This window comes from Strix uralensis, chromosome 5, assembly GCF_047716275.1.
Source record: "Strix uralensis isolate ZFMK-TIS-50842 chromosome 5, bStrUra1, whole genome shotgun sequence".
Lineage (NCBI taxonomy): Eukaryota > Metazoa > Chordata > Aves > Strigiformes > Strigidae > Strix > Strix uralensis.
Genome location: NC_133976.1, coordinates 6,910,969 through 6,937,415, shown reverse-complemented (window position 1 = coordinate 6,937,415; position 26,447 = coordinate 6,910,969). Strand labels below are relative to the sequence as shown.

The following is a 26,447-nucleotide window of genomic DNA, read 5'->3' as shown; positions in this document are numbered from 1 at the left end:
ATCTCCCTAGCAGAGGTTGGGGGAAAAACCCCAGACTTCTTTGACAGACGATTCTAAGTTTTATGGATAGATTAAATCTAAAAACTAGGTGTTACATCTAGCAAAAATTAATTGAAATAAAGGTGATGGATGTAATGGAGCCAGAAGGTTTATCTTACTGGTACAGCATTTTGTGGATAAACAGCCACAAAGTTTGAGGGATTGATTTTTTTTAAAACATTTTTTTTTCTTTGTGTTGTTTTAACCAAACTCTGGATTTGTTTTATATTAATATTGTTTTATATTAATAAATGTTTTAGCTGATGCAAAATAAATGGATACAAAAAAATTTGTGCTGGTATTGCTCGATACCAGTATAAATGTAACCTGATTTCAACTTGAGGGGTATGCCGTTGGGCTTTATTGCAGCCACTCTGCAGTGTTTTCCTTCAGCTTGAGCCTGGAACCCAAAGAAGACAGGACAGCTTTTGAGGCCCTAGTTCCTGTTTCACATGGGTGTTTACTTTGTTTTGTTTACCAGTCCGCAATCAGCGAAACTGAAAACAACAGAACTTTCTTGTCTATCTCTAACTTCCTTTTTTCCTCGCAAGGATGAAGAAACTGATAGCATTTTCTTCTCTAGTTTCTGCTGCTGCTCAACAGACTTGTTTACCCTTTATTTGGCTGTCTCTTATTCCTCCAGCCCTTCCTATAACCACTTTATAAACATGAAAAAACATCGATATAGTGCTGCATGGCACTAAAGATAATTTCAAATGTTCAGAGGGGATTTCAGTCTTTTTATTTTTTCCCCTCTCCCAAATTTTATTTTAGTTTTTAGTAACATGAATGACAGATATTTTAAGTAGCTGATTATTCAGATTTTTTCAAAACAACTCTACTTCATGCTGTGTAGACGTGACTGATATTATAAGCAGGCAGGTATCTAAATTTGCCTTGATGTCTTTTTGTGGACTTACTCAAACTTATCGTAGAGTCACCAAGAGTAGGTTTAGTGTCATAGGAGCTTCTTGGTGCCATTCAGACTTTTCATAGGATTTACTTAGAGGATCCTATTTGTACTTAGGGTATTACTGCAGTTAAAGTGTTTATCTGCTCAAAGATGAATAGCTCAGAGACAGTCACTGAAGAAAGCTGTTCAGCTGCAGTGAACAGAGCTATAGCATGTAACTCAGTATTTTTTTTGTGGAAACGCTTTTAATATGTTAAGAGTATAATTAAAGTTGAATATGGAAGGGCCTTGCAGCTCCTCTGTAACTGGTCCTGTGATTACTGATGGTTCCTTCAGTATGGTAGGTGAAGGGACGGACACCTTAGGTCCACACTGTATGTGTGGATCACAACCACCTGTCTGGGAGCCTGTAGTAACTAGTGTAACATGTTTTTGCTGGACAAAGCAAGAAATGCTTTTTTATCCTGCCAGAACTTTTGCAATATTTAAGATTTTATTTTCCTGATGCATATCAGGGTGAAACTGAGTTTAAAACATCAAAATAAATCCTGAGGTGCCCCCATGCAGAGGCCACACCCAAACAGGCAGAACACTCGCTCGGCATCTGGGAGACTCAAGTTGAAGTGTGAACAGAGGCTGAAGGCTGGTTCCCTCATGTTTTTGGGGAAGGGCTAGTCCCTAGGTACCTCATGATGTCTCTTGCAGGAGAAGGCAGAAAAATGAAAGAGGGATAGTATCTGTGTAGCTGGTAAGTGAAAGCTAGTACTACCGGCAACTGCTCCTCTGTTGCTTGTTTGCGAACACTTCCCTTCCCATACCAAGGTGCAGCGAGGTTTCAGCAGCCCGTTTAACTGAGCAAGAACAGTGTCAGCCATTAGGTAATAGCTTGTGGTCACTGGGCAGGTCGAGGGGAGTTTCTTCTTCCCCAATGATGCTGGTAAAGTTTTACTCCTGCCACCTTGAGTCAGCGCTGGTGTTTTTCTGAGCTGTCTTGGAGCTTTTTAGTTTCATTAACTGGCAGAATAACATCTACTACAAAAACAAACCCTCCTTTTCTTCCTGTTTTAATCAGTTAAATTGGCTGTGTAATTAAATGATGAGTTGGTCTGTGTGTATGTCAGAGTATTCAAAGATTGTGTAGAGGAACAAACCCTTCTATTTTAGCCAGTAAAATGACACAAATACAGATGAAACTTTTGTAACTAGAGAACTTGTGTAACTTCTCTAGCCCTAGGAAAGAAATAAAACAACTTCCTCAAAAATGAAAAGCCCCTTTCAAAAACTTCTTCCAGGGCATGCATGAGCGTTGTTTTGGTGATGCTTTAAGCTGGGAATAGACTTCACATCATTAATGCTGAATTTTCAAATATAATTATTGTTTGCTCCATTAATTTTGACTAATGCTGAGATAAAAATGATTAATCGGGAGTCTTAACATAATTAGTGCAGTGTGGCATCTGACTACTTAAATACAAGTCTGATAATGTGGGAAGCATAACTCCTCTTATGAAATGATCTGGCTTGTGTCAGAATCTAAAATACTAGAACCATTTTACTGTTTAAATTGATACTGCAAATCTTAGTGTTGTGAAAACGTTCACAGTCTACTACTAATGAAGATGTACAATACAGGAAATCTGAAATTATGTCAAAATTTCAGATAATTATTTTAAAATGTTCTTTTGCTTTATGCTGCTGGGAAAAATTATTTTTATGTGTCATCCTGATGTATGGCATTGGGAAAACGAAGAGGAAATTTATTGCAGAGGACTCTTACATTCAATCTTGCTGAAAGATCGTTTTGCTTGTATGTTTAGTAGCCTGTCATGGTTAAAAGTATGAGTAGTGTCAATGTTCAGAAGGGATACTTTAGTATTCAAAAGCCTCTGGGGACTGCAGGTACAATGTGCTTTTAAAGGACAAGGGATCAAAAAATGGTATTTTCAGATAAATTTGCTTATAAAGTCATAACCAATATGTAAAAAGCTGCTAGTGTGGAAGAGGATGACTTGACTTACATTAGGTTGAGGGTAAAATTCCTGAAATATTCCTGGTTTTTATCTGCTAATACTGCTTCTGTGGTCAAGTGTCTGGTCTTACCATATAGTAGAGCAGCTGATTTGCAGCATATTTTATTAAGGCATTAATTGTAAAGGCTAGGACTAGTACTGGGAAAGGTCATGGATTTCAAGGGAAGTGTGGGAGTAATACTCATGGGCTGTAGATGAAACAGATTACATGTTACAGCGGGATCAGTTCTAGCCACAGTAGGAGTTCTAGGAAATTTAGTCTTTGGTGGAAGACTGTAAAATGATTTCCATGTAGTAGAAAACCTCCTGTGTTTTTCCATGATGACTGTATCATTGTCGTTTCTTTGCTGCTGGATTATAATGTTGCAGAAACAAGGCTTTCTCTATCTCGTTGAACAGCAAGAATGCAATCTGCTCTGATCACCACTTGAACAGCTGTTTGTAGTGCTGACATTACTTAAGTCAGCATAGAGCCTACATTACTTAAAGATGAAATGTATAGGTGAATGAACACTTCGTAATGGTCATAATGTGCCCTTTCATAGCAGTGAGGAACGAGGAAAAATATTAATAAACTAGTGAAAAGGCCACATGCCAACTACACCCTTGCGAAAAAGGAGAACAAAGGATGACTTAAGTTTAGGCATAAGACATGAGCTAGTTGTTGCACAAGTCAGACCAGTCTTTACATACTGGCAAGCCCCAAATTATACCCAGCCCAAGTCTTTACATTTAAGTCTATTAAGAGTTGCTATAAATGTTTTGGGTTGTGTTGACAGAGTCCTGGGCAGGAGGGTGGGTTGTGTGTTGTGGGTTTTTTTCTCTTTTTCTTTCAAGAAGGGAGCATTGTTCAAAATTGGGTTTACTCTTTTCAGTGTAGCTTGTCGCAAATTAGCAATTATGGTTTCTTCTGGCTTTGCAACTGATTATGTTAACCTTCAACAAATTATCTTCTGGCTCATGACTGCACACACAACACTTTGTAAAATGGAATTACAGTAGAACACTGCCAATTCTTGTCGCTCCACTTTGTAACCCTTGTGGTAACATTCATAAGGCTTAATAGTGAGGTGATGACATGAGCATTCGAACTGCAGCTATCAGCTGGGTTAGTTGTAGGCATAGCTCATGGAGATGATTTAATTTTAAGGTGTACTTATGTGTGTGAAACATATAAAAAAAAAATTGCAAATTAAGACTAAATAAATGGCCAAGTTGTGGGTTTTTTAGATTATGTTCTTTTTCTGATTTATTGCTGGTTGATTCTGAGTTTTGTTCCTTCAGTGCTGTATTAGCTAATGCATATTAGCAAGGCTGTGTTATTAAAAATAAAGTCATAGACATATTGCAATAACTGATTAATATTAGTAGAGTTCCTGTAAGTCCTTTAGTCAATTGCCACTTACAAGTGAGATAGTAAGAGTAGTTGATTTAAATTTTTTGCAATAATTCTAATTTCATGTTTTGACACAGGCTTCCTGTGTAAAATATTGCTTAGTATGGATGCATTGGTTTCCCTGATCTTGATTTGAATCCTTTCGGGATAATTTAAAAATTGCTTTGAGATAGTTTTTAATAGCAGTTAATTCTACTAATTTCCAAAGTGACCATTTTCCACTGGTGACTGCAGCATCTCATAAGGGATGTTGCAGAACTGCAAATACTCTGCTGTAGTGAAACTTAATTTTTCATTAAGATGAGAGTTCAATCATGTTTCTTTAGAAAGATAAATCCTTACTTTCATATCTTCCACCCGTTACTCCTCATGCAGTAAAACTACAAGTTCTACTCTGAAGAAATGCTGATTATTAAGAGGGGGAGGGGTGCACGTGTTTTGCAGGTGCTGTTAGAATGTGTTTCCTTTCTGATGCAGAGCATAGTGGAATATATTGATTTTTGCAAATAGTTTTACTCCAACTTCAGCTTTTTTTGTTTTGCTTCCGAATAGAGAAGAATTTTGATTAAGCCAAAATATTCCCTTTTCTCTGAGTCTTTACTTGAAAACATCCACAAAAATAGACATGCTAAACTTGAAAACCAATTAAAAATATAAGAAAAATATGTGTAATGTAGCTCTTAACTTATTGCTGCCTGAGGTAGTGTGTGGTAGAGGAGTACCTGTGATATTAAAAAGCAAGTTTTTTTCAGGTGGTGAAGGTATCTGTTGAGTTAACCTGGAACGAGTGCTTGTGTTCATTGCCTGTGAATTCTTTATGTCTTCCCCACAAATATGCTCTCAGGTAAGGAAACAGAAGGTTGTTTTTACAAAACCAGTTCAGTAGTTCTATCATGAGAAGAATGGAAGACGATTTTTGTGTAGCAAGAAGGTTACTACTGTGTGCTTACAAATGTCAGAAGGAAAATGCTGCTTTGGAGGGAAACGTGCCTAGTGGTAGATATCCCACTAGCTCGGTCTAAACTCATACTGAATCCATAGATTAAACTATTGACACCTGGGTTTAGGTAGGATCCATGATTAGTAACTAGTGGTAAAGACAAAGGAGCTGCTGCTCATTTCTAGGTTCAGTGCTCTGCCAGGCGATTATGGGGGGGAAGATTAAAACAATTGAAGGAACTTTTTTTTTTTTTTTTCCCCAGTCCCTTGGGAAAGAGAAGAATAGTCCAACACACCTGATCAGCTCTCCTGTTCCCAGCACTTTAACACTTTTCAGGGTGCAAGGAAACCACAGAATGGTTGAGGTTGGAAGGGTCATGTGGAGGTCTTCTGGTCCAACCCCCGTGCTCAAGCAGGGCCATCTACAGTCAGCTGCCCTGGTCAGCTTTTAAGTGTCTCCAAGGATGGAGACTCCATAACCTCCCTGGGTAACCTGTGCCAGTGCTTGGTCACCCTCACAGTGACAGAGTATTTCCTGATGTTCAGACGGAACCTCCTGTGTTTCAGATTGTGCCCATTGCCTCTTGTCCTGTCACTGGGCACCACTAAAAAGAGCCCAGCTCTGTTGTTCTCTCTGTACCTCCCTTCAGATAATTTTGTCTGTTGATAAGATTTTCCTGAGTGTTCTCTTCTCCAGGCTAAACAGTCCCACTGATCATCTTTTTGCTGGCTTCACAAAGAGCTGGAAGCTCACTCAAGTCTTCCCATCCAGGTCTGGTAGCATGTGTGCTCTGACTTGCTTAGGTTAAGAAATGGAATTGGCTGGCTCCTGGCTGTAAGCATCACATAGCAGCTGCCATTTTGCTTCAGAGAGCACGTGTAAGGACTAATATTTATGCAGGACAGTATCTTAGTGTGTGTGTATCCTTGAATATTTGGCATGGAGATTTGTTTTTCAGGTTTTGAGGATGCAGATGAATTCTACCAGTATTAAATCTTCAGGTTTTATACTTTCATCAGTGAAAAAGTTCTTGTCAACTCCTGACATCCTAGGTATTTCAGGTCCCCAAGATATCCTGAACAACAAAGGAGTTTTAAACAGAAAATATGTAAAAGCTCCATCCTGTAAGCAGGGAATGCCAAACAGTTACAGAAATCTAAACTGTATTTTTAGAGTTAAGTCTTAATTTCATGGTTTCTTAAGTAATAAGCCAGAAATAGGGCACTTCAAGCCCCATTTCTAGTAAGTCCTTTAAATAAGATGCTTTTCATGCAGCACTTGGTAAATACCAGTAAGAATTCTTACTCAAGAGCGTAACAGTGATGTGTTACAGGAACCGTGTCCTCTGAGGCTGTTTGTTCAAATCCTCTTGTTTATTATTAGCTGGAACGCAGGGCTGTGGGCTGCAGTGGAGAACACTAGCATGGTGCCTGCATGACACTTCTTATTAACAAACAGCATCTTTGTTTGAATATGTGCAGCTCGTGTAACTGTAGAGGGGCCATGTCATGAAAAAGAAGGAGCACGTGTCAAGTGGCTCGGTTTTGTGGAGCAAATGCTGCAAGTGGAGGAGGAGAACTTTCCCCCATTCATTTTTGATAAACTGATTTAGAATATGGTCTAGAAACGAACAGATTTACTTCATGAAGACTAAAACAGAGCTTTACAAGGACTGGGCAGAAAATCGCAATCTAAAGATTGGTAAAATGTCGTTTTGTTTTATGTACTGGTCTTTGTTTATATCATGTGCTGTTTTACTTATTTCAGATTAGCGGTAACTCTGAGTTTTAAATACTATAAACTATTGAGGTAGATAATTATGTTTAATGGTGGAAGAAATCTAGCTCAGTTAACTTCTGGAAATACTGTTTTCCCAAGAAAGTGTTGCTATGTAAAAGGGATTGCATTTCTAACTATTTCACTTTATGTTAAAAGCTTCTTTTCTGCATGAAGAGAAAAATAAAGTATAATAAATGATGCTTAATCTTTTTTTCTTCAGAGCAGGTTTAGTATCTGTGTGCAGGTATTTACTAAGATTTTTCCTTTGGAACGTCGTCTACGCACAACAAAATACTATGAAGTGTGCATCATGGCTTTTATTTCATTGTTTGTGGGAATGGTTTGGAAGGAAAATAAACAGCCTGGGTATTAAAGGGACTTTCTGATATGACCAGAGACTTACAAAATGTTTTGTTTATTGCTCTGATATGTGCTTTGAATGTGTAGATGCGTAGCAGCTGGTGGTAGTGCCTGCAGACAGGAATTTGTGCAAGTGCAGCTCTTTGTGCAGTGGAATGTGTAATGTGCAAACAAGCAAGAATTGGAGTGAAGTAATGGAAAACATTAGCATGTTCCAAGTCTTTTGGGGTTTTTAGACAACTGTGCAGTTGAGGAAGCAGTGATGATGGGTCAAAGAACAAAAAAGGGAGAAATCTCCTTTTCAGAATTTGGGATAAGATTACAGAGGATGCTATTAGTATACTGATCCTCAGCCACATGGAAAGAGGCATTACTTATGGTCAACAGCCAGCTGAATGTGAGCCAGCAGTGTGCCCAGGTGGCCAAGAAGGCCAATGGCATCCTGGCTTGTATCAGAAATAGTGTGGCCAGCAGGACTAGGGAAGGGATTGTCCCTTTGTACTCAGCACTGGTGAGGCCGCACCTCGATTACTGGGTTCAGTTTTGGGCCCCTCACTACAAGAAAGACATTGAGGTGCTGGAATGTGTCCAGCGAAGAGCAACAAAGCTGGTGAAGGGTCTGGAGCACAAGTGTTATGAGGAGCGGCTGAGGGAACTGGGGTTGTTTAGCCTGGAGAAAAGGAAGCTCAGGGGAGACCTTATTGCTCTCTACAACTACCTGAAAGGAGGTTGTAGTGAGGTGGGGGGTTGATCTCATTCCCCAGGTAACAAGTGATGAGAGGAAACGGCCTGAAGGTGCGCCAGGGGAGGTTTAGATTGGTTATTGGGAAAAATGTCCTCACTGAAAGGGTTGTCAAGCATTGGAACAGGCTGCCCAGGGAAGTGGTTGAGTCACCGCCCCTGGAGGTATTTAATAGATGTGTAGATGTAGCACATGGGGACATGGTTTAAGTGGTGAAAATGGCAGTGTTAGGTTTGTGGTTTGTCTTGATGATCTTGAAGGTCTTTTCTGACCTAAATAATTCTATGATTCTACTTAAATTTATGGCACATCTGTAAGAGGCTATTTATTATGCTGCTGATAATGCATAAGCACTATCATGTACCCTGTACCTACACACTCCTTTGATATGCGTAAAGAACATGCTGAGGCTCTTGGTGGTACTTATTTTATGTTACCTTGATGAGGGAGCTAGCGCTCGCCTGTTTTTACCTTTTCCAGGTGAGGTGCTGTATCTAACTAGCCATTTTTAGGCTCTTTCAGGGAGAATATCACTGATGAGTTTGAGTCACCCCAAAGATCATTCCCATAAGTCTTATGACTACTTTTGCATGGCCTAGAGATGCACGTGCAGTGGATTGGAGACAAAAAGCACTTTTTAAAATGCTGTGCCTTACTGTTTTGCAGTTCTGTAGCTGAACAGGATTAGAAGCCATGGAGGATTAGGCAGAGTTCAAACTACAGGTACTCAGTAAACCTTGAAGAGCAGAAGCTTTTTTTCTTTTGGGAACACCCAGAGTTTTACTGTCTTCTGGCAATTCCTTACTCAGCAACAGCTCAGTTCTGTCAGGCTGTGTGATGAAAACCATGTGTAACTAGGGGCTGTTGGTGTTAGTCACCCCATCCAGGAGCATCTGAGGTGCTGCCGGGCTGTCACAGGCTGTTCTGCTGCTCCTTGGCCGCTGGAAACACAAGGGATAGTGCTACCAGTTCCCCTGCCTTTATTTTGGAAAACTGAGTTACTGCTGGGGCTGCAAGAAGGATCCTCAGTGTTTAGCTTGCTAATTTAAATCAATACAAAAATACATTCTTGCCAATTTTACTTTTTCCTCTATTTGTCTTTTCCCACACCCCCTTAAAAAAATGTATTTTAGGTGGGTGGATCGAAAGTGTCTGTAGGTGCCTACATCTACAGCTACTGTTCTTCCCTGTGAAACAGAAGGGGGAGGATGGCACGAAGGCAAGAGTGAGGCAGGATTATTTCTTTTTTAGTTGGATCAGATCTGTCAAACTAGCTCTGTATCAGTACCTGGTTTCTTGCAAAAATGTCTGTCCTTGAGAAAATTTTTACTAATAGTCAGAATTTCATTTCTACATCTATTTGTAGGGCATATCCTTATTTTCTCTTTAACAGTGTTTGTTTTTACTTGGATCTGTTGTTTTGCTGTTAAATGTCACTTACAGCAGCTGGTCCTTTCCAGTTAGTTTTGCATTCATTATAGAGCAGAACATTGCATAATTTTTGTTTGCATTATGTCTATTGATATTATTAGTTCTTCTTCACCTAAATTTACTGCACTTGCCTTTCATCCTTCGTATTGGAAGAATTGAGAATTCTGGAAAAGTAATCTATTCTCCCCAATATTCTTCGCAAGCTGCAAGATACGTAGAATTGCAGGTGCTTAGTAGGAACTGGGAGTTTCCATTTAGTTTTTAAGTTTGTGTAAGAAGCCTGTTTGTTTTGAGTTTTAGGAATTTATTGTAATTTAATGTGAAGTTTTTAAATTTTTAGATCGATTGACTGAACTGGACAGGGGTTTTGAAATTTTAAAAAACTTCCAACTTTAAAAATTTTCAGTGCGATTAAATATTTTTGGTGTGATTATGATGCACACCTAGCAGGGTAACATCTAAAATTTATATGTAAATTTGTTGCTACTAAGAAATGCTGGCATCTCCAGATCACTTATTTCCTCTCTCAGAAAATAAGTACCGGAGACTAATTAGGATTGTGTCCTTGTGTAGGACTAGTTTAATTTTTTGCCTGTGCCACTTACATTTCTCACCACTTCTGTTCCTGAAGAAATTGTGTCTCTTTCAAGTCTTCGATAATTGGTGATAAATGATGAGGTAAGGAGAGACTCTTATTAGAGTGACAAAGGAAGAAAGCTTGTACTGATCCTAGGCAATGCTTTCCTCTCATTTTGTAGGGCTGATAGCAGCCCTTGGGTGTCTAATTTAGCAGGCCTGACTTCGGCAGTTTAAAATCAGGGAGCTGCAAAATGAGACCAATTGTAGTCCCATCCTTAAATATCCTTTTGAAAGTTTAAATCCAGCAGGTTACTAGTCGCCTCAGGACTCACAAGTAAGATAATCTGATTTCCAAGTGTAGCAGAAAAGTAATCTGACTGTTATGTCAGTCCTTTTTCATGTCATCATAGATTGGGATTTTTCTGTTTCATTTGCTGACACATTAGTGTGACAGAGTGCTGAGAGAAAAATATTCTCTGCTGGGGAGTGTTATGTGTATCAAGCTAACTGTTCAGAAGATTTTTTTTTTCCTGGCCTTTCTTTTTATGATTTACCTTTTTCAAAAGCTAGCTGCATGATGCTGCTGCTTGGTAAAGTTTTAAGCATGCTTGTTGTACCTTGTGAGCCTGATCAGTTTGAGGGGGGACTTAAATGCACTGTTTAGCATGCCATCATTGGCAGATTTTATCACCAGGTCATTGATAATATATTTCCTCAAGTGTTTAATCAAAATCAGTTGTCTGTACTATTTAACTGACTATATGTATGTTAATGTCAGCCTCATCTGAGATTGCATTGTTTCCTCTGTAACGTGGTGTTGATCCATCTGTAATGCTAACTTTTAATTAGAAAATTTGATCATACTTGTTTCACATATTTAACTGCTTTCAGTGAGATAAGACTTACTGAATAAAACTGATAAGACTTTAGAATACTAGTTATTTGTCTTTAATTTTGTAGTGATGTATTTTTGTACCTAGGAAGATATTTCATGAAGAATTTTTCTTGTTCTTGTATTTAGCTTTTACTTTATCAGGAATCATTGTGTAATTTCTAACTTGGAGATATTTAAATAATTCCTCTCATTGGAGAAATCATATTTTATGCTTATCTCCCAAAATATAACCTCTTGTCCCTGTCTCAAGCTGTTTTCTGAGTTTCACTGTGAATGGATTAACGTAATATTAAACTATCTCAGTGCAGCTAGGTTAAGATGATTCTGGCAGAAAGTGAAGAGGATTACTTTAAAGGCAATGAATATGTTAATTTCCACACTAAATGTAATTGAATTGTCATGAGGCATAGAACATGCCAAACTTTGATTCACATGTTACTTATGCAGAGGAAAGCAAGGTAAGCCAAGGCCACGTTTTCAGAATAAATCAGGACTCAGTTTCTGGTGCAAATACAGTTTTGCATTCGTTTAAGCAAAGGTTTAAACTTTGTTTCAACTTTGTCCACTTACTTCATCTGTGTTGTTTGAAAAGCTGTGCATGTCCTTTCAAGCACATTTTAAAATACCAGTAGTAATCTATTTTTTAATTCTGTTAATAAAAAATGTATCGACTACCTACTACTTGAATGTATCGACTACTACTAATATTGACTACTTATTATATAGCCACACTCTTCCTCAAATCAAATCTAATCTCTCTCTAACCGGGAAAATAGTGATAGGATTTTTTTTGCGATTGCTTGAAGCCCAGCAGCAGTTGCACTTAAAACAAGTAAGCTTTTCCCCTGCATCTGTCCATTGGAGAAGTGAAGATTAGGATTGCTCAATACTTGAATTCTCTGAATGAATGTCAGTTTTCTAAGCAAGCATAAAGTTTACTTTTTAAAACCCCATAATTGGCCTTCTGTAAAGACTTACTGTAAGCACAGATCTCTTTGTGTCTTACAAAAGAAAATGCAATTTCATTTTGATTATGGTTCCTTTAGCTTCTCGCTTTGAAAGTAATACTGGCTTCATCTACTACTTTCTGTCAGTGTGGATTTGGTAGCTTTAGTGGATGTTGTCAGTTTAGTAGGCATAGTACGTCAACTAGTAAAGGATAAAACCCAGATTGTTATAATTGTGTTGGAGAATATATAGTGCTTGAATGCACTCAGAGTAGCATGGAATTCAGTCTTGTGTGGTGACAGTGTTGGGGAGGGGTTCCAGAAGGGCCTGCGGTTGCTGTCTAAAAGTTGTATCTTGGTCAGCATTCATACAGGTAGCTGGGGTCACAGAGTCCTGCAATCGCTACAAAACTGCTTTGGAGAAAAACAAACCTAAAACCAAACTTTCTGTCTTGCAGTCCTCTAAGCTTAGGGATAAAGGTGCATCCAGCACCTGAAGGAGCAGGAGGAACAGCACACTTCTTGGACAGTGCCAAATGCTGAGCAATATGAAATGAGTCTACTCACCTTTCACCTTAAAGGGAAGAAATTATTTATCAGTGTTGTGGCAGAGATAATTTTTAAATATAGCAAATGTAATTCCTAATTTTTTTTTCCCCTCAAATAATTGTGTAAACGTGTGTGTTGGTTCTGGTGCACACTGGAAAAAATGGCAGCGCTCATTGTCCTTGCTAATAAATGGGTGTAATATGATTGGCGAATGATGGTGACAAGCAGAAGAGGGCCAGAATGAGGATAACAAAGTGTAACTTCTGGAGATCACAAGTGAAAGCTTTAAAGAAGCAGTCAGACTTTCTATTAGGGAAAGTCTGGGACAAGCATCGCTGTTGCCTGAATGCTGGTGCTTGTGTCTGTGATGGGGAACACTGAGGTTCTCTCTGCATTCCCCTAAAGAAACTTCAAGAGAAAACATGCAGAGATCATGCCAAATCTCTAACAGATGGCTTAGAAGTCCTCCTTGGCATAACTTCTTGTTTAAATATCTGAGAAATGTGTAGGTAAATCTTATTAAAGAAATACTGGGTTTGAACAAATAGATGTATTAATATCATATGATAGAAAACTGTAATATCTGATCTGTTGTTCTATTTCGTGGCCCAGATGGTTGATAATGTACAATTCCTGGAGTTCATTATGTTGCCGTGATCTAAACAGTGAAGAAAAAACACGTGCCTGGAGTTATTTTTATAACAGTGTGCTTAAAAACTATTTCAAACCTTCTTAAAGCATTATCTAGAGTTTATTGCTTTTTAATAATCGAAACAAATGAATCTCAAATCTTTCACAGACTTATCATTGATTAAAACTGATTTGCCTCATTGGTTTGAAATCTTAATCACATTTGGGATATTGAAGTGCATCATGTTGTTGAATATTCAAAGTAGCATCTTTCTTACTTTTCCTTTTTTGGTGCCCTCTTTACATTCCTGTCCATGTTCTAGAGATGGTTTCTGCTAAGGGAACAATGCCAAGGAACCTAATTCAATTACACACGCAGCCTGCTTCACCTTCTCTCGATCAAACCAGATTTATCTAAACTTTCTTAACTCCACTGCTGTAGTAAACTCTGCTGCATCTGCAGTGTACTGATGTCCAAAGCTTATCCATCCGTTTTTTCTTGCCAGTCAACCTTCCAGTTGTCATACCCTTATGCTTATTCCAACTCTGGGTTGCCCATGTTGCAATTCTGATGCTATAACGATGTCCTTCCATGTGTTCTGAGAAATAAGTCTTAGGCAGTTTCTCAGATGAAGTCATGCAGTATTTCTAATCCCTATCTACAAATCTTGTAAATAATTCACACTTTTGTTTTAAACCACTAGTGTATGTTTCGACTTTCTTTGGCTCTATGAATATTTGTGTAATTGGCAACTAGTAGCTTTTACTACCTTCTTTACTCTTTCAGTTAGTGGGTTGTGGAGTATTATTTTTTTACCTTTAATATCTGCTTTAGTGGAAAATCGGGAACATTCTAAACTCAGCAGTTAGGATACCATCCAATAATTGTATTTTACTCTGAACAGTATTCAAGACATGCACCAAGGTCATATTTTGCTTTGATACAATTGTTTTGGCATTTTTCCATCCAAGTAGTCTCTCTGAAGTTTATTTTCCAAGTATTTAGCTGCAGTTCTTTGTTCACAAGGGAGAGAATCTGAACAGTGCTATTTTAATTCTCTACAGGTGCAGATGCTGAGCAGGATGCTGCTATCAAACTTGCCCAAGAACGAGCCGAGATAGTTGCCAAGTATGACAGAGTAAGTGAGCTTGATAATAATTTAAAAGACATTTTATAATTAATCTTAGTAATACGTCTGTTTAAAAAAATGAATCATGGTTCCCACCAGCTTTTTTTCAAGTACACTGTGTAGTACTAATCTGATGGTTTCATGATACACTGGCTTCTGGGTGAATTAAATTCTCCCTCCACAGGGGATATTCTGGATAATGACTCAATCAACTCATTTTTCAGGTGCATGGCAAGTTGCTTTGGGGCTATTTTAAGGTACGGTAATGTATTAGAGTTAATGAAACTCGGGTGTTTGAGGATGCTCAGTATATCTATGAGATCAGAAGGACTCTTTATTTTACTGTCTATTTACTTAATTTTTGGTTATGGTAATAGAAACATTTAAATCATCATTAAGATAACTTAAAAGATGAGTGAACTGCATTGTTTGGTAGATGGATGTGAGGAATTGAAGAAATACCCTAGTCATACCCTTTTTTTTCTTAAACCACTTGTCAAGTAAAAGCCTGGCACAGAGAATGCCTAGAATGCCTACATCATATTCACATATTCTTGTAACACTTACATACTTTATAAGTGTCACTGGAGTACAGAGCAATAGACTTGTTTGTGGCGTTCATGAAACGTTTTACATGCTAGACTTAGTGGTGGTTTGCACGGTGTGCTCTTAAGTGAATGGCTGTGGTGGTGGTTTTTTTTTTTTTTAGTAAGAAAAACATGCATGTGTGTGGTGGGTTCACCCTGGCTGGGCACCACGTGCCAACCAAAGTCACTCTATCAACTTCTCCTCTGCAGAACAGGGGGGAGAAAATATAATGAGAGGCTCATGTGTCAACATAAGGACAGGGAAGATCCCCAGCAATTACTGTCACTGGCAAAACAGACTCAACTTGGGGAAATTAGTTTAATTTAGTACCAGTCAAAATCAGAGTAGAATAATGAGAAAATAAAACCGAAATCTTAAAAAACACCTTCCCCTGACCCCTCCCTTCTTCCTGGGCTCAACTTCATTCCCAGTTTTCTCTACCTCCACCCCCCACCCCAGATGGTGCAGGGGGACAGGGAATGGGGGCTGTGGTCACTTCATCACACGTGCCTGCCACTTCTTCCACTTCAGGGGGAGGACTCCTCACACTCTTCCTCTGCCCCAGCGTGGGGTCCCTCCCACAGCAGACAGTCCTCCATGAAATTCTCCAACATGAGTCCTTCCCAGAGGCTGCAGCTTTTCACGAACTGCTCCAGCGTGGGTCCCTCCCACGGGGTGCAGCCCTTCAGCAACAGACTGCTCCAGCGTGGGTCCCCCACGGGGTCACAAGTCCTGCCAGAAGACCTGCTCCAGAGTGGGCTCCTCTATCCACGGGGCCACAGGTCCTGCCAGGAGTCTGCTCCAGTGTGGGGTCCTCCCCGGGCTGCAGGTGGAGATCTGCTCCCCCGTTACCCTCCCTGGGTGCAGGGCACAGCTGCCTCACCATGGGCTGCACCACGGGCTGCAGGGGAATCTCTGCTCTGGCACCTGGAGCACCTCCTGCCCCTCCTGCTTCACTGACCCTGGTGTCTGCAGGGTTGTTTCTCTCACGTATTCTCACTCCTCTCTCCAGCTGCAGTTGCTGTTGCACAGTAACTTTTTCCCCTTCTTAAACATGTTATCCCAGAGGCGCTATGGTGGTTGTTGATGGGCTCGGCCTTGGCCAGCAGTGGGTCCATCTTGGAGCCGGCTGGCATTGGCTCTGCCAGATGTGGGGGAAACTTCTAGGAGCTTCTCACTGAAGCCACCCCTGTTGCTCTCCCACTACCAAAACCTTGCCACTTAAACTCAATACATCCCATGTTCTGAGCCGTGGCTTCTCTTCATACTCAGTTACCTGTGCGTAGCACGTACCGGCAGAATACATAGCTGCAATTTCTGCAAGTCTTTGTAAAATTGGCAATTGGAGTAGAAGACAGGAACATGAATGAATGTTTCATTGAAGGAAAACTTGGTGCTGCGTTCTGTTTGACAGCTGCTGGAAGTCAGCATGGATGTTATCTCAAGGCTGTCTGTAGTATGTGCTCTTGTCAGGTGATGGTTCAGGAAAGATGGACTATGGAAATAAAATGAGTAGAAGGCACTCTGTGGGGGCCTTGGTGGACTATTGTGGAGGTTAATGACAGGTGTGAGATTATAATGAGTCTGTGGTTGAAATTTATTCTGGTATAGCAGTGACTGAAAGAGATTTCCTTTGATGAAAATACTGGTTTTTGGGGCTGGGAGAGGTGTGCTACTGTCCTTTTCCTTGTGTTCTCCTCCCCCTCCTCTACCCTACTACCAGTGTGTCCCAAAGATTATGCTTTGAGTGGTTGAATCCTGTCTTTTGTGTTTTAGGTTATTGTGTCATAAAACTTAATTGGGCTCTTTTTTTTCCCTTTCCTTTTAGGGACGGGAGGGTGCGCAGATTGAACCGTGGGAAGATGCTGACTATCGTCTTTACAAAGTCACGGATAGATTTGGGTTTCTACAGTAAGTAGCAAGCTTGAAAAGAAAATAAGATTAAGAGTTTGATACTATTACTATTTATGCTTTTTACTTTATTGGCTATTTGGTGAAAGTATTATTATGTCTTTTAATAGATCTGGAAACTGCTGTGTAAGTTTTGGGTAATCTTTCACTGCTTTTCAATTCCATTTCTATCTTGTTTTTTAGTTCTGTAACTTGATCCTGCATGGGGAGTGAAATGTTTTTGAATATTTTATTTGGAAATGAAGATTGATTAGTCTATAAAAAGATATTTCAAGCCGAATTTAATTGCAGATAAATTTTGATTTTAAGTAACTGTGTTATATATGAACAAACTTGAAGTTCTTGGAAGGATTTTTAAAAATTTTTTTGATCTTTAAAAAAAAAACCCAACACATTTAAGGTTACTTAATGGTTGCACATGAACAACTGTGTATCCCAATCTTTCAAAGATAAGTGTCATTTAACTTTATGTATTTAGTAACCTTACTGAAATCTCTGTTGATTTGGAACCTAATGTTGCCTCTTAAAGCCAAGTCAGCAAATACCAGAATCCAGATCCAGTTACCATGTAGGTACCTCCTTTACCTCCTTTGTAACAAATAATCTCTGTCTTTTTGGCAAATAAAAGATGAGGGTATTAAATTGTACTAGGACTTTTGTGGTTGGCAAATGTAAGTATCCAGCTTGCAGAAACTGAACACAAGCTGCCTTGCTACTTTTGATAATATCCAGTCAAGACTCTCTGCCATTCTTGGTGTTTGGCATTTATGTTTGAATACATGAAATGCAGTTAAAATCCAGAAAAATCAGTGATGAGTGGAAAAATGTAGTAATGACTATGTACTTTTATAGTATTGGGAGGTGTGTGTGTGTTTTGGTTTTGGTGGGATTTTCCCTCCCTTTGTAATGTCATTGTTTTTATAAGATGTCAGTTAAAAGAGTCATTTTCACCTGTAGACTGCCTTTGCTTCATCAGGGTGAGTTAATTTGGTGTATGACCCGCAAACAGCTCTATTTTACACAGAGAGGTCTTTGTGTTGGTAAACCACAGCTGAAACACTATGTGTCTGGAATTGTGGCTGCAGTTGCAGGCATTCTTAGTGGAGAATGAATGTCAGAATGTTTCTTGTGCTAAGTCCACCACTGGCTTCAATGGGAATTGAATCCCACACCTTTAGATTTGAGAGTGGATTCTTGATTTTAGTATCCTCATGAACTCCTGAACTTCTCCTGTTACTTGTAGTATTTCCCTTTATATGTATTAGACATGGAAGGTAATTTGTGTCTGCTACAGTTGCTGCTGAAGTCAGTTTTCAGGAGTCTTGCATTTCATGGCTCCAGTGCCGTAGTATATTTGGGATGCAGTTATGGAGGTACAGCCTGGCAAATCACCGTGTGCCAGTTTCCGTGCTGCTGTAACTGTAACTTAAAGCTGCTGTGGGCACCCTTACATCACACTGCTGTCATGCTTGAGATGTGGCAGGGTAGGTGGACCTTACTCATTAGACCATACTTTCTCTCTGGTAATGTCTTTGTCACCAGTACAGAACTCATTCTCTATATAGTCAACTTAAAGGAATGAAATCTGAAAGATTTATAAAACATGAAGACAGCACAAATTAACAGTGTTTGTAGATACTCTTGTCTCTTCACTAATTGTGCAGTATTTGCTGCTTGTATGCTAATTGATGTCTTGTTATAAGGCATATTTCACCTAAGAGTGCTATCAAGGCTGCTTCATGATTCTTTAAAAGCAAATTTATTGCAAATGATGTTTTTATTTTCCTGAAAAATAAAATCTCTCATAATAGGAGAAATATAATTAGGATAAGCATATCAACTGTCTGTCTCTGAAAAGACAATTCATATTGTACTATAGATTTTAACTGTGGTCTGGGTTGATGAATAACTGCGATACCGAGCTTGTGCAATCTACCGTTTCTGAAAGAAACTCCTGTTCCTATGAGAATTAAAAATTAAGCAGTATGTACCAAAAGCCTCAGATGGTTATTATCCATGAGAGCCATAATTCCCTGGACATTCTCTGTCAGATGTTCATAGTGTAAATTAACAAACAGGCTGATGCACTCTGAAAACTGAAAATCTGGGGATAGTATCAAACTTACTGTACTCTAATTGAGATCTGCAATGATTTGTAATCTTGTTTAGCTTGACATCTTAAAATATGAAGTAGCTGAAAAATGTCATTTGTGTCAGAAGGCTGCTGGATGTGGGAAACCTGATGGAAAATTAAGGCTTGTTTTCTCAAGTACAATAGGCCTTGATTACTATCAGTAGTTTATAAACTTCTGTTTCTTCTTGGCTATGTCCTGTCTGCAGCTTTCCTTGGCTCTGTGAAGGTGCATTCAAAGTTCAGTTGATTGCTGGTAGAGCAGAAAAGCTAAGTTTGATGAGATGAAGCACTCAAGCCGCCTGTGTAACTTGCCACTGAGAAGTAAAGTCTAGAGACTTTTAATGAGAAATTTTGGTCTAGATCAATGATTCTTCTGGTGTCCCACTGTCCTTATTTGTGTATCAAACTAGGAATTAGTAAACTTGGGGAACCTGAAGACAATTACACTTCTATTGTCTTTCTTCCACACCATTAGAAATGAGTAAAACTGTTTTTTTCCATGAATATACTGAGTAGCAGAGGGAAGGTGCCTTTTTATGTAATGGTGTGGAAATCGCTAGTGACTGAAAACATGTATGACATTTCCCTTCAGGTGAAATATCTCACCTTAAGGCTAACCTTCATTTAAGACCCACAGTTGAAATATCTGGCAGCTTTGGTCGATTTTAATTGTTGTTTTAGTATTTATTGATGCCGTAGTTAGGACCATCTTTACCTAGCACTGTCTTAAATTTTTAGTAGCTGCTGCCTTAAGAACACGATTTAATCTATTTGCTGTAGTACTTTTTTTTTTTTTTTTTAATTTTGCAATTCTGCAAATGAATATGGAAATTCTAGTTGACTTTGGATATTCAAAGGAAATTGCTGTGGACAGGTTATTAAACCAGCTATTTTAAACAAAAAATAAAAAAGCTGAGTTAATACCTAATGAATTTTGGGAACAAGAAAGTAAGTTCAGTGAGAAGTACCAAAGCATTATAATAATGAGACTTGTTTAAAATGAACAAAGGGAAGTTTAATGAGAAGAAGGTTTCCAGCAAACACACTAAGCTGCAAAATAACCCCGGGGGGGGGGTGTGTGTGTTATTTTGAGCTGAAGGGGTCTGTCTCTTGAGATGTTTAAGACCAGATTGTACAAAACAAAATGCACCTATGAGGAGTTTTGTCAGTGGGACTGACTAAATTGTAACAGGTATGCTTTCAGTAGAGTAGCTCATAAATTGTATATGAGTGTCATGCATGAACCAGAAAGAATTAAAATCTCATTAAAGGCTAAAACGTAGAAAACGTGGCCTTACCAATTACTGTTGTGCGAGGCTGTCAGGAAGTGGTCGTTGTCATGGTTTACTTAAGCCATATAGTGTTGCAGGCATCCCCTCAACTTGGGGAATTTTTTATGTAATTTATTTTATTGCCAAATAACACAACATTCTGATTACTGATTTGGATATGGGGAGGGGAACTCCAAAACATAAAACTTTAACAGACACTTAGGGGAAACACCTCTCTTCCCTTTGCCTCCAGGACTAATTTCCCCTGTGTTTTGCTGTGGGTTACCCTTGGCTCATCCCAGTTGCTTTGGTGAGGCAACAGGCAGTGCAGGGGGTTGAGGTCCTTCATGTAATAGCTGCTTTCTGCTGCTCCTGGTTTCTTACTTGTTTTCGTCTACTGCTCCTTGTGTCTTATCCATTTTCTGCTGCCCCAGCGTGGGTCTCCCATGGGCTGCAGTCCCCTTGGAGATGTCTCCCCCAACCCCGGCATGGGGTGCCTCCTTCTGAGAGCGCATCTCCAGCCATGCCCCCAGTAACATCTCCTTCCACTTGTCTCTTCTTCTTCTCCCCACATCTCCTCCATTTCTCCTGCCTCTAGCATCTCCCATGCTTTTAAAAATATGTTTTTAGTAAGGCATCATGCGTTCCTCCAACTGACTGAAGTTTTGGCACATGATGGCTTGGTCATAGCAGTTTCAGAGCTGGCTGGAGCAGCCATGACTGACACAGGGCAGGTCATGGCCCCCTCCCACACAGGTCACCCCTGCAGTCCCTGGCTACTGAAACCTTGCCAGTTCTGCCCAGTACATGTGGTGGTTAAGAACTGTCACCCTGGGTATGGAGTCCAGCACTGGAAACTCACAGGCACAGAGAAGGCACAGGCACAAAGAAGGCACAGGCACAAACTGAGATGCTGGCCAAGGGAGCTAATGTTTTCTGGACGTGTTGATACCAGAACACTGTGAACGTGACCCCAGTTACTAGATTCTGTTGTACAACTCGACTCTGTGTTTGCTTCCTTCTGTAAGGTTGAGGATGTATTTGGAGAGAGATGCTTTCAGTGCACTGTTTTCCAAGGAATGCAAGACCATGTCAGAGTCTAGAGGTCTCAATTGACTCGGAGGACACAGAGCAGTTCTGAGAGCGCTATGCTTTGGATGCTGATGTGCCTTCTCATAGCTGAGATTATGCTGCTTGTGTGCCACCTGGACCCAGTTGATAGCTGTTCATTTTTTCCAGTGCCGTATTTCCAATCCTGTTAGTTAATCTCAGTTTGCAAATCAATACAAGAATGGTGAAGTAGCATTGGTTCATCTCAATAACATTTCATACAGTATTAATTTCATTAGCATTGTTCATTTTAAGTAATATAGACTTGTTTCCGTCAAGTACTGTTGGTCTTCCTCAATGCCACCTGGTATACATGGAGTAGTGCCTATTAAAACTTTACTCTTCATGTATATAATAAGTCTAGGAGACTTATTTTTGTCTAGGAGAAGACCATGTCAGGGAAGTCATCTTAGTCATGACCACAAGAGTCTTGAGAGAACAGACCAGTGTATTTCTTACAGGTGCTCTGTGGTTACCTGTAATCCTAAAAATATGTTTTTTAAAAAAAGACAGCAACATCTGTACCCAAAAAACTTCAGGCATAGTCTTTATTCAATACAATTCATTTTCCAATAAAAATCCTGCTGGACTCCTGATTTCACGTTACAGTGTGGGAATGCTGAACAGTAGGGCTGATGTGAAAAACACCGTTCATTTTTAAAAGAAACATTTTTCCTTCAGGAAGTCTAGCACCAGTGTTTGTATGCACAGTCTACCAGTGTGATAAGATCAAATACTCTTTTCTAGAAAATGGGTGCTTGAAACTGTACCTCATGGATACTTTGTTCTATACCTGTACTTGACAGAAGTCTTAGCAGACCATCTCAGGGGACCACCTCAGTGCTCATCCTTAGTCTATAGTATATTAAGCCTTAGTCTATAGTATGTGGCTTTTTCAATCAAGTATTTTAGGAATGGGAGAAATGCCTCAGATCTCTTAACAGATAGTCATAACAAAAACTGTTTCAGTTGGTTTTGGCAATGCAAAAGATGGAATGTGTTTGGTATTCATAAAAAATAAGATTTTTGTTTGGTGGGCTTTTTCTTTTTTTTCCCCTCTTCTTTGATATGTTATGTCTTTTTGGTCAACATTTTGTCAGACTACCTAATTTTTTTTTTCTCCAGATTTAATCAGAAGTTCTCATTTCATGCTCAGAATACATACACAGAAAAAAGCACCAGAATGTTGCAATTAAAAAAAACCCTAACAAACAAGTAGAACAGAAAAATAAACCCCCTACCCCAGAAAACCAAACACCCTTCACCCCCCCCCCCCCCAAAAAAAAAAAAAAAAAAAAGCCGTTCCTTTCTGTCTTATCTTGGAGCCTGGCTAAATTTTAAAGTAAATGTTCTTAATCTTCTCACTGTGGCCTGTTCTTTCATAGAAACTTTACATTGTAGATACTTCTATTTGCAGTTTTTCTAGCGGCAATCATTGATAAGGGAATAACTTCAGGGGAAAAAACCTAAAGGCATTTCTGAGTGTCTTGAAGCTCATAGCAGGCATTCCAGTAATGCCTTGGGACCTGGGATTTCCCCCTTCCCCCTCCTTGAATTCTTTAGTTGATTTGTTACTGCTTTGGGATAGCTAAAAAAGCTACTAGAATTAATATGTTATTCCTTGAGTGGTGGCAAGTTCCCTACCATTCCTAGGAATGTTTTAAAAGCCTAGTTTAAATAATAATATCTGTATTAATTTGTCTATATAGAAGTGTCAATTATATGAATGATTTTTATAGTTAAAAAATTAAAGATCTTAAAGCAACAAGAGAAAACAACAAATCCTAATGACTGTGAATGTTTTGTAAATAAATAAGAATTTAAGCTTTAACTGAAGATCACTGAAGTACATGCTTAAAGATATATTTTTGTGAATGTATTCTTGTGTTTATTTTTTGTGGAACTCTCCAGTTAGCTGCAAGGACAAAATAGCTTTATTCCTTCCCTTCCTCCCTGCCCCATATAATGTTAAGGTTGAATGGTCACAAGAGCATTGGCTGATTGAAGTTTGCAAAACAGCCTAAACTTTGTTTGTGCTCCTAAAATGGGGTAGAAGCTGAAAGCAGCGTTTTGCAACTCTAAAGGTCAACATCAATTTCATGTTTAAAGAGTGAGTCCTCTTCTGGGCCTTTCAGCACCAGGGCAAAAGTCAGAGAGCAGGATAAGCAGAACGGCCTCCGCGTCTTCCTAGGATGGCACAGAAAACTAAAACTTGAGCAAATCCAAACAGTTAGAAGGCATATTCCTTTACTCAGGTCTCCACACCAATATGCCCCTATTCAACATACTGCCAGGTTTTGTGCTTCTTTGTCCTGAAATCTCTAGGGCATTGAATGACATTGCCTCTCGGGGATGAGACATCAGGCAGGACCATTCGTTTGGTACCTGTTGGAACTAGTGATTTCAGTCCTTCATCAGAGAGTGACCAAGCAAAAAGTATTAAAAAAAAATAATTGTGCACCTTTCCTTTTTAGCTAGCAATTAAAATTTATATTATCTAGTCTTTTATTATTCATACTTCTGTGTATATTTTCGTTTGATTCTTTTATTTATCTATTTCTGTGCATCACTCTTCTGTGAGGGAGGTGTTCAGTTTTCTTTTATAAGAAAACTTTGTAAGACCACAGTTGTGCTTTTCTAAGAAAGAAGAAAATAACATTGCTGTTTGGAATTCGGGGCAGGTAGAGCTCAAGGCCAAATTTTACTACTCTACATTGGGAAACATAGATTATGACTAAAATGTGCTGACTAATCTATCGTGGAAGGTGTTAGAATTGTTCAGGTCTTAATAGATACAAAGTAGAAATAACAGAAGAAACTACAATTTACTTAAGGCAACTTTGCAATAAGGTTTTTCTTTCCATTAGGCATTGATGAAAGCCATCAGCTGAATTGTCCTGTTAACTTTTGATAATGAGCAGTGAAAATTGTAAGCTGCCATTTAAATGGTAAGATACCATTTAAAAAATGCAGCAATTATTTTAAAGACTTTCATTTCTCCAACTTGCACAATATGAATTATTTTCAGGTCTTGTTATTATTAAGGTGTGTTAACTTGTATTAATAATTATTATAGCAATAACCAGTATTGACAGGTTTTGTGGTCTAACTTGGGTGATTCAGCTTAAACATGTTTTTCTTTTCCTACCTGTTCAATAAATGGAAATTGGGGATCTATGTGCAGTGTGGCAGATGTTCTTCTGTTGATAAACATCCGGGGATCAGCACAGTGAAGTTGGGCAGATTGAAAGTTTGTTCTGCAAGGTTGTTCTGGGTGTTTTTTCTGGGTATTTTTGTTGTTTTGCTTTGTTTTTTGTTTTTTTTTTTTTTTTTTCCCCTCATGAAGGCAAACATGTACAGTAAAAGTACTAATGGTAGAAAATACAGATGTGGATTTCCTGCCCCCCGCCATTCAGGAAGCTCTCTTAAAAATTTGGGTTAGATCCTTGTACTACTCTTACAGTAGCTCTGTGCTGATTTTGATGGAATTGTACCAATTTACAGCAGCTGAGAATCTGACTCTTAGTCTTTATCCCATGAGACTATTAAAACAGTGAACATGCCTTTAGAATAGTTTGCTAATGCTGGAGATTATTGCGTTGCCAGAGGCATTTTTCAAATAGCAGAGAGTTCATTATTCTTTCTTTTGCTAAAATAGAGGCCTACCTGCTCTTCTTCATCAAACTTTATTTTTATTAGCTCTGTAATGCATTTCTGCAAAATGATGCAGAAATGAGCAAGGGGAGCAAAGAAATGGAGAGCTCAATCAAGAATTGTGAGATACTCCATTAAATGTCTCCAAATGAAGGTATTGATTTTTTTTTTTTTTTTGGTCAGGATTATTTTCCCCCTAACTTTTTAACAGGAAGCAATACGATGAACAACTACTTAAACTCTCTCTCATTTTGTTTCTTGGTAATTTTTACATAGCCTTGCTGAAAAATAGTCCTTGTCTCTAAATTATTCTTTGTGCATTCCTTAATACTTTCTATGACGTGCCTGTTGAACCACATGTCCACAAACAGTAGCTCTTACACAACTAACCCTGCTGGTTGGTAGGTGCACAGGTGAAGTCTTACCAAACGAGAGATGTAAGGACTGGTTTCTGATTGTTCTTGGCAGCAAAAGTAGTTATGCTGAGATGCCAAAAGTTTTGGGTAACAGAAATTGAAGAAAGAAGCATGGTGGCTGTAATTTGGTAATAATCAAAGAAGTATTCAAAAAATAGGGATTTTCATGTAATTTGAATTTTGAATTTTTAGTAGAAAAGTCTGCACATCAAAGCTTAAGAGCTCTAGGGTTACTAGGAGAGTTGCAAAGTTATTGTTCATAGTGACACACAGCCACAATCCTTAAGTTTCTAGGCACAGTAAGTATTGCCAAAGACACGAAGTGATACAGTGATGTGCTAAAAGACCAATGAGATGTTTATTCTTAACAGTTCAATTATAAATCTAAATCTTACTGCATTTCATATGTCTTGGTCATTCAGTAGAGACTTGCTGTCACTTTCCTCTCCTCCTCTTTTCTTCTCAGCTTTGTGAGACAGGGTCAGACCTGCTTGTCAGGAGAGTGGCTTAACTCTTGCCTCCCTTGGGGAAAAAATTGTGCTAAGTTCAGCTACTTTCAGCTGCCGAAGACAAACCTTTATTAAAAAAAAAAAAAATTCAGATCTCGGATGCTAGAGAAAAGTTGTGTTTCTCTTAATTCTCTTTTTTATATGAATATGCCACATTGTGACTGTAGAATTTTTCATGTGACTTTATAAAGATTTACTGTGAAAACTCCACTGTAGTCTTGCATTGTGTGCAATGGATTCTGCCCTCTCATATGTGATACTTCCCTGGACTAATTTTGCTCTGAAATATTCATTGCTAATTGACATACTGAGGAACTGCTGCTTAAAAAAAAACAACCACAAATTTCAGCTCTATTTCACATTTTTTCCTTTTGCTCTAATGTACACTGAGGATATTATTTTTATTTAAGGAGAAACGTAGAAGATTTCCTGATTCAGAATGCTTTTTTTTTCTTTTAGGTCCATCTTCCTAGCAATAGACCATTTTTTTTTCT

The 26,447-nt window shown here is 38.8% G+C and overlaps 1 protein-coding gene across 5 annotated transcripts in view; it reads left to right on the top strand.

Moving 5' to 3' along the window:
* The window catches only part of USP6NL (USP6 N-terminal like), a 133,054-nt gene that overhangs the window by 45,869 nt on the left and 60,738 nt on the right, over positions 1-26,447 (top strand). For 3 of the 5 annotated variants that reach the window (XM_074869748.1, XM_074869750.1, XM_074869749.1), the window contains 3 exons: positions 5,131-5,222; positions 14,296-14,369; positions 16,777-16,859. In XM_074869748.1, coding sequence (XP_074725849.1) covers positions 5,213-5,222; positions 14,296-14,369; positions 16,777-16,859 — 167 coding nt within the window. In that variant the 5' untranslated portion in view covers positions 5,131-5,212. Of the gene's footprint in view, positions 1-5,130; positions 5,223-6,892; positions 7,020-14,295; positions 14,370-16,776; positions 16,860-26,447 lie in introns of those variants that run through there. The other 2 variants (XM_074869747.1, XM_074869751.1) reach the window with 2 other exon arrangements.